General features: G+C 46.9%; 1 protein-coding gene across 1 annotated transcript in view; it reads right to left on the bottom strand.

Moving 5' to 3' along the window:
- Positions 1 to 107: 107 nt before the first annotated feature.
- LOC129812664 (tyrosine-protein kinase receptor-like) overlaps positions 108 to 7656 on the bottom strand; it is an 85337-nt gene continuing 77788 nt past the window's right edge. The window contains exons 22-29 of the mRNA XM_055864424.1: positions 5513 to 5577; positions 3960 to 4089; positions 3711 to 3808; positions 3526 to 3618; positions 3195 to 3296; positions 2915 to 3049; positions 2687 to 2777; positions 108 to 2600 (exon numbers count right to left, since the gene is read on the bottom strand). Of these exons, the coding sequence (XP_055720399.1) occupies positions 1560 to 2600; positions 2687 to 2777; positions 2915 to 3049; positions 3195 to 3296; positions 3526 to 3618; positions 3711 to 3808; positions 3960 to 4089; positions 5513 to 5577 (1755 nt within the window). The 3' untranslated portion in view covers positions 108 to 1559. The remainder of the gene's footprint in view (positions 2601 to 2686; positions 2778 to 2914; positions 3050 to 3194; positions 3297 to 3525; positions 3619 to 3710; positions 3809 to 3959; positions 4090 to 5512; positions 5578 to 7656) is intronic.

Genomic DNA, 7656 nt, shown 5'->3' with positions numbered 1-7656 from the left:
GGGGGTTTCTTCACTGTAATATATAGGCTTCAAGGCTTGTCCACTTGTAGCCACGTCAAAGTGTCACTGTAGCCTACATCATGGAAACACAGGACATTATCGTAACCTAAAATATCCAGTAAACAATGTTTATTTCAGTGTAATAAGCTAACATGTACACCAGCAACCGTACCGCTTTAACTACAGCTCATAACATAGATACTGAGAAATAAAAAAGTAAATGGCAAACAAGCCCTCATGTAAATACAAACGTTAACTATTTGGTATTTCATATGAGAATGCTGTCCCCTGCTGGCTGTAGGAGGTACAGTAGAGTACATTACAAACCTGTAGTGTTCAGACAAGACATAAACACACTTTATAAATGAAGTATAATTGCTACAAATGTACGAAGTTAGTCCAGTTTAAGGAATTCCAATGTCAAATAATAGTATATAATATTTTGGTGTTGCCAAGGTGAAATTCAGTAGTATTAACATTTTGTGTGGTGGAACAAGATGGACACATTACAGAGCATTTCCTACCAAATGATCTGTTCTAGGTTTCTCTAAAAGCCTCAGTAAAAAGTGAGAATAGCCACCATTTGATTAAATGCACGTAGAGAGGGTAAAGTATTAGTAAACAATTAATATAGACTTTAGTATTAAGAAAATAAGTGTGGAAATGACTACATTTAAACACTATCTACAAAATAACTGACAATTCTAAACGAGATGACATTTTGGTCATGCACCTTGTAGGTGACAAGTCATTATAATTCTTATCGCAAGGAGCTCTTAGACTACCTGTCGTAACATCCTCACACAATGTAATTCTCCTTTCTGCCTTACCATCACCTGCATAGGGAACCAGAGATTCTTATGTACTCACAGTATTGATTTAGCAGTCAATCCCAGTCATTCATTCCAGTGTAAACCTACAATACAACTTTATTATCCATTGTTTCAGTTACGAACAAAACCCCCCACACATCACACAGACACCGTTGAGAGGAGCACAGGGTCAAGCTGCAGTGCTCTCCCTGGATGGAGAGCATGTTGTGGAGTTATGGGCCCAACGGTAGAGGATTGTTGTTGGGATATGAACCCAGCAACTAAAAGGTAATGGTAGAAACAGAGAAGAAAGGAATGGCCTAACAAAAGAGCCCCCGAAGCAGAGGAGACACTGCGCATTTCAATGGATGCCAGAACATTGCAGCTGAATCCAGCTAGGGCCTAGAAATCCACTGAGGCTTGGATGTGCTTCTGTGCCAGTGACGGCCTTCTTGGGATGTGTCATTTTCCACATCAGGAAGAGAACATACCACCTGTCTCCTGGCAATGCAGCATCTCTTCCTGTCTGTAAACTGTGCCTTTAATATAATTCTCTCACTGCCTATGCTGACTAGAAGGCATCAGTTGCACCAAAACTGTATAAAATAAAACAATGAATCGACAAAAGGGAGTGAAAATGATTTGGTCAAAATGGCTGCCATCTCCAGTAGTGTGTTCCTGTGCGTGGCCATTGATCTGTGCGGTCTGTTCCAGTGTTCTGCTTCTCCCCCCCCCCAGGGGCCACGGTTAGACAGGGGTGACACTCAGGTCCTCCGACAGGGAGAAGCCTGAGTCTCTGTCCCGGGTGGTTTTCTCAGGTTTGGTGTGCTTCCTCACATCCTCGTGTCCATAGCTGGCGTGGCGCTTCAGTAGCAGTTTGGGCATACAAGAGGAGGCTGCGCCCAGGCCTGCCCCTGAGCAGGAGGAGAAAGAGGCGCTGGGGGCACAGCTGGTGCTGGGGCAGGGCTCTGGGCTTTTGGGCACCACCAGGGGCAGTCTCTCCGCCTCGTAGCTCTGCTCGTCGTAGGCATAGTTGACATTGCCACAGGGGAAGCTCTGCAGCTTTGCCAGGTCCACAGCCTGGCACCCACTGGCTCCTCCTGCTGGGCCCTTCCGGGAGGACACCAGGCTGAGGCTGGGTGCACCCTGGGGAGCAGAAAGGGTCTGGCAGGGCGAGGAGGGGGATGAGGAGCACAGGCTGCTGGGGGCAGGGAGGCCGAGGCTGCCATCGCACCCAGAGTCGGTGCACTCGGAGGTAGGGGGTGCTGCCTGGAGGGCAGAGCAGCTGCTGGACAGGGGCATGGACTGGGTATGAGACAGTGCTGTCTTTCCCTGACCAAAGCTCTCCAGCACCCAAGAGCCGTAGGTTGGGTTCCATAGGTTCTTGGTCTTGTTTTTGAGCCTCTGGCTGCCTGAGAAGGAACTGTTCCTGGAGCAGGGCTGGAGGGGCTCGGGTTGGAGCCAGGCCCCAGGGCAGACCCCTGGAGCAGGCACAGGCTCAGCCCAGCAGGGCTCTAGGGCCTCACGGTATGAGGCCACCTCCTGAGGCAGCTGCTGGGGCCTATGTAGCAGCAGACGGGGCTTGTGTGGTTGGGGCAGCGGGGTGGGGCCAATGCTCAGACCCAGACCCAGGCTGCTGAGCTGGGGAGAGACCTCCTGGGAGGCAGAGTGGGCCACCAGCAGAGGGGTCAGACTACCCGAGGTGTCAGGGCAGATCACAGTGCTCAACTCCTCCTCTATTGTGGGGCCATACTCCACAGGCAGGGGTGTGTTGATCACATCAGGGTCCTGGGTGGGAGAGAGAGAATATAAGTGGTAAATATAAATGGTGTGTTATAAAGGAAATGCATCCCTAGCTGCCAGTGGGTCAGTACCTGAGTGCAGTAGTTGATCCTCTCCAGAATGGTGGAGAAATTGGGTCTGTGTTCAGGGCAGTGCTGCCAGCACTGAGTCATGATCCGGTAACTACAGAAGGGAGAGGAAGAAAAAAACTCAATATCATGGATTTAAGTCTAAAATTGCATATAGGCCTAGCAACAGTAAATGCATTATAAACTCCCACCAAGAGTTAACTCTCCATCAGCTCAATCTGATCTACTCACACAGGCCCGGGACAGCTCTTCGGGGGGTCCATCCTCCCCCCACTCGTCACAAACTCCAGAACCTCTTGGTTGGTCTTGCAGGGGTAAGGCATGTAGCCCAGAGAGAAAATCTCCCAGAGCAGTACTCCAAACGACCTGCAGAGGGAGAACAGAGCTCAGTTTAAAAAGTTGCTCAGAGAAATCAGTTGCTGTCCCATTTATACTGGCCGTATGTACTTATACCATTCATTCAACTTTGGTTAGATCAACTTTGGATCATGTAGAAGAGTAAATAGGTTACCATGTGTCCGTTTTGCAGGTGAAGATGCCCTCCATGAAGGCCTCTGGCGGCATCCACTTGACGGGCAGCATGGCACGGCCGCCCTTTCTGTAGTAGCTGGCCCTATGGAGGAGAATGAGTCATGGTTAGCGTTTCAAACTCCTCTAGGTATATAACTCAATGGGAATAGTACTCTCGAGGGTTCATCACTGCATGGAGCGAGACCAGACTGATCCTACAGATACGTTGAGATTTCAACTAGGAAAAAAACACAATGGAGAAATGAAACGGCTCATGTCATGAAGATCAAGAGGCTTGGTAGATGCCGAGTGTACTGGTGGTTTAAGTGTACCTGTATATATCACGTGCCATTCCAAAGTCCCCTATTTTAGCCACTCTGTCTGGCCCAGGGCAGGTCAGCAAACAATTCCTGGCAGCTATGTCTCTGAAACACACAACATTGGATACCTCTTTATGTAATATGAATACCGTATACAAAAAGGTCATGCATAGGTTGTGGTAGGAGGACATAGTAACCTGTGGATGAAGTGGTTCTCCTCCAAGTAACGGCAGCCGAAGGCGATGTCTCTGGCCACGTGTAGCAGCTCCAGCATGGTGAGGGAGGAGCTCTGACTCTGAAAAGACACCATACATAACCATTACTGCTTTTACCTACACAGACCTACAGGGCTGTTTAACAGTTGAGAGACACTCCGCTTCTGGTCGGTTCTGTCTAAGGGAGCTAATGACCGTTTTGGTTCTGTTCTGACTCAGGAAGCTACTGACCGTTTTGGGTCTGTTCTGTCTCAGGAAGCTCTTCATATCTCCTCCAGTCATCAGCTCAAGGAGGATGAAGCGGGGCAGGATCTGCAGACTCACCCCAATGCAGCGCACTATGTTCTGGTGGCTGAACTTACTGTGGACACACAAGGACAGTGGTGGTGAATACACTACCTCAGGCTAGGAGAGTTGGCCAGACATCAGCTGTAATAGCTTCAGGGTACACAGGATCCGGCACCATTCTGTTTTGGACTGTTTCGTTCCTGAAACTTTTTGGCCGAATCCGGTACCTCTTGGCAAAAAATAAACGCAATATATAAAAAAGTAGATTTTCAACCCTTACCTAATATTTTAAGAGTTGATTGGGGTACAGCTGGCCTGGGTTTATGGTTTGGGCAACATTATGTTTGAGACCAACGTGTGGCTGTGTGAGAAGCACGGCTTTATTGCTCACAGAACTACAAGGAGATTCAGTTTCTATGATCCCTCTCCCTGTTCTGATAGACATGAGCCTGCAACTCTCCGCTCTCCAGCGTTGTACTTAATTTATTTCCATATATAATCATAGCCGTGCGAAGGGTTCTGGAGGAGCTGGAGCACCCCTGATTAATGCAAATACATTTGACAAAGTTATAGAATTACTGCTGTCGGTTCAGAAATAAATGAAATAATAGCCTACTAATTTAGCCACAGAGGATCAATAGCTTCTTTAAAAAAATAGCCTAGCTGTGGATTATGTATAGTAGCCCATTTAGAAGGCATAGCCTACAAGTCGAGAACGCTCGGCAAATCTGTCAGTTGCAATTTGTCAATTGCATGGAATTTGTTTATTAAAAGGCCACATTTTCCCCAGACCCTGGGCTACTAAAAATGTTCCCCATGTGTGCAACTTCTGGAAGTGCCTCTACTCTACTGCTCTGTGCCACCACACAAAAAAAAGTGATTACATGCAAGCCAGGCTTTATTATAAAGGTGCTGTGTTTTTTTCTCTTGCGTTCAGGTACCTCAGAGCTCCCTAGGTCACCCCCTCTCACGCTAATTTTTTGTTCCGGCACCTCCCGATTTACAAATTAACCACTGATTTTTACAAAACTGTGTGTGATGTTGTGTGGTGGCATCTACATGAATGTGTCTGTGTTTACATCTGTATGTCTAGGGTTATTTCATGGCCAGCAAACACTCCGGGTCCCAATTTACCCCAAGCTGCTTATTATGTACTCTGTTGTGCCTGCTTTAGCCCGATAGCATCTGCTCGACAGATATGCTTTTTAATGCTTTCAGCAGAGCTCTATTTGGAGGAGAGACGAGGTTCTTCTGGCAACCAGCTGCTGTCTCCTCGATAGGGATGAATTACCTGACTCTCTATGATAAACAACAGCTGGGGAGCTGGTTAACAAAACATGGCAGCAGACTAGCCTGCCGAGCGCTAAGTGATGGCATGACAGTGTTTGGGTCTCATCCGCCTGCCTCATGGTACGCTATGTTACAGTATGCATCCTTTGTGTGTGTGTGTGGTGCAGGAGGAAGTGGATGGGGCCGTGTGTTCCAGCCCAATGCACCTCATAATCAGGGCCTCCATCAGGAAATCCATCTCGTCCTGTTCGGAGCAGATCTCCGGAAGAGTCTGTGGAGCAAAGAGGTAACAATAGGCAGTCAGGCCAATCAGGTCCTATTCAGAGCAGAGCGTGCAGTGAGAGAGAGAGAGACCCGATGGCACAAAGTTGTTTACGTCACTGTTGGTGAGCATTTCTCCTTTGCCAAGATAATCAATCCACCTGACAGGTGTGGCATATCAAGAAGTTGATTAAACAGCATGATCCTTACACTGGTGCACCTTGTGCTGGGGACAATAAAAGGCCACTAAAATGTGCAGTTTTTTTTTCACAACACAATGCCACAGATGTCTCAAGTTTTGAGGGATCGTGCAATTGGCATGCTGACTGCAGGAATGTCCAACAGAGCTGTTGTCAGAGAATGTCATGTTAATTTCTCTACCATAAGCTGCCTCCAACGTCGTTTTAGAGAATTTGGCAGTACATCCAATCGGCCTCACAACCGTAGACCTTGTGTAATTACACCAGCCCAGGACCTCCACATCTAGCTTCTTCACCTGTGGGATTGTCTGAGGGGGACTGCTGAGGAGTATTTCTGTATGTAATAAAGCCCTTTTTCTGGAAGAAAAAAAAACTAATTCTGATTGGCTCGGCCTGGCTCCCCGGTGAGTGTGCCTGCCTCCCAAGTGGGTGGGCCTATGCCCTCCCAGACCCACCCATGGCTGTGCCCCTGCCCAGTCATGTGACATCCATATGAGGGCCTAATGAATTTATTTTAACCCACTGATTTCCTTCTATGAACTGTATGTTACTCAGTAAAATCGTTGAAAATGTTGCGTTTATATTTTTGTTCAGTATACACTGTTTACCGGAGGGCAGGGCTACTGACAAAGGCTAATCTGAAGATGTTGCTGGCTGCAGTTAAAACTGGTGAGTGTAGATGGTATAGGGATATTGTTATCCACATCAGCACATATTATGTTAGGATGAAACAGTCAGAGGTCACCAAGCGCAACATAGCTTCAGCGTGTAATTTAACTAGAAATATATATTGGCATTGAGTAATTGTCTCTGGCCCCCTCCCAGTAAAGGGGAGTGATGAGCTCTACAGCAGACTCACAAATGAATCACTGGTTGAAACTGTATTTCTGTCCCTCACAAAAGTTAGAATTTCTAGATAGCCGGCCCTCTTTCTGGGACTCACCTACAAACAGGACCAAGCCTGGCCTGCTGAGGAGTGAATGATTCAATCCTAGCTGAAGGGATGCTCTCATTTTATCTATCAACAGAGACATGGCTCTAACTCCTCGATCTCCACAATGAGATAGCTTGGTGGAGTCTCCCCCTAGCACAGCCAGATCAATTTTCTCCATTGAGACTGGGTATGTGCCTCAATCTAGGTCTGGCAAAACTACACATGGCAGTGTTTGCTTTAGAAATCTCCCTGGAATAAAGACTTCCTCCATTCCTGTGATTATTGAAAGAGAGTGTGAAAATATCTCATCTCAAAATAAGACTACTTATTGTTAGATCCCTCACTTCCAAGGCAGTCATAGTCAATGAACTAGTCACTGATCATAAACTTGAGGTGATTGGCCTGACTGAAACATGGCTCAAGCCTGATTAATTGACTGTAAAATGAAGCCTCGCCTTCTGGTTACTATAATGACCATATCCATTGTGCATCCCGCAAAGGCAGCGGTATTGCTAACATTTATGACAGCAAATTTCATTTTACGGGGGGAAAAAATGACTGCGTCTTTGTCTTTTGAGGTTGTAGTCATGAAATCTATGCAGCCTTCTCAATTACTTTTTATAGCTACTGTGTACAGGCCTCCTGTGCCGTATACAGCGTTCCTCACCGAGTTCCCTGAATTCCTATCGGACCTCGTAGTCATGGCAGATAGTCCACAGACACACTTCAAAAGGCTTTCGGAGACATCATCGACTCGTTTTGTGCAACAGGTCTCGGGACCTACGCAATGTCACAATCATACCCTGGATCTAGTTGTCCTGTGGAATAGATATTGTGAATCTAAATGTTTTTCCTTAATCTTGAACTATCGGACCACCATTTTATTTGCTCAGACTCCAACCGAGGATTAACAAGAGCCACCCTATAGATTCTCTGATAATGCAAAGATTCCTAG

Source organism: Salvelinus fontinalis, chromosome 16 (genome assembly GCF_029448725.1).
Source record: "Salvelinus fontinalis isolate EN_2023a chromosome 16, ASM2944872v1, whole genome shotgun sequence".
Classification (NCBI taxonomy): Eukaryota; Metazoa; Chordata; class Actinopteri; order Salmoniformes; family Salmonidae; genus Salvelinus; species Salvelinus fontinalis.
Note: the sequence above shows the minus strand (reverse complement) of the source record. Positions and strands in the feature narration are given on the sequence as shown.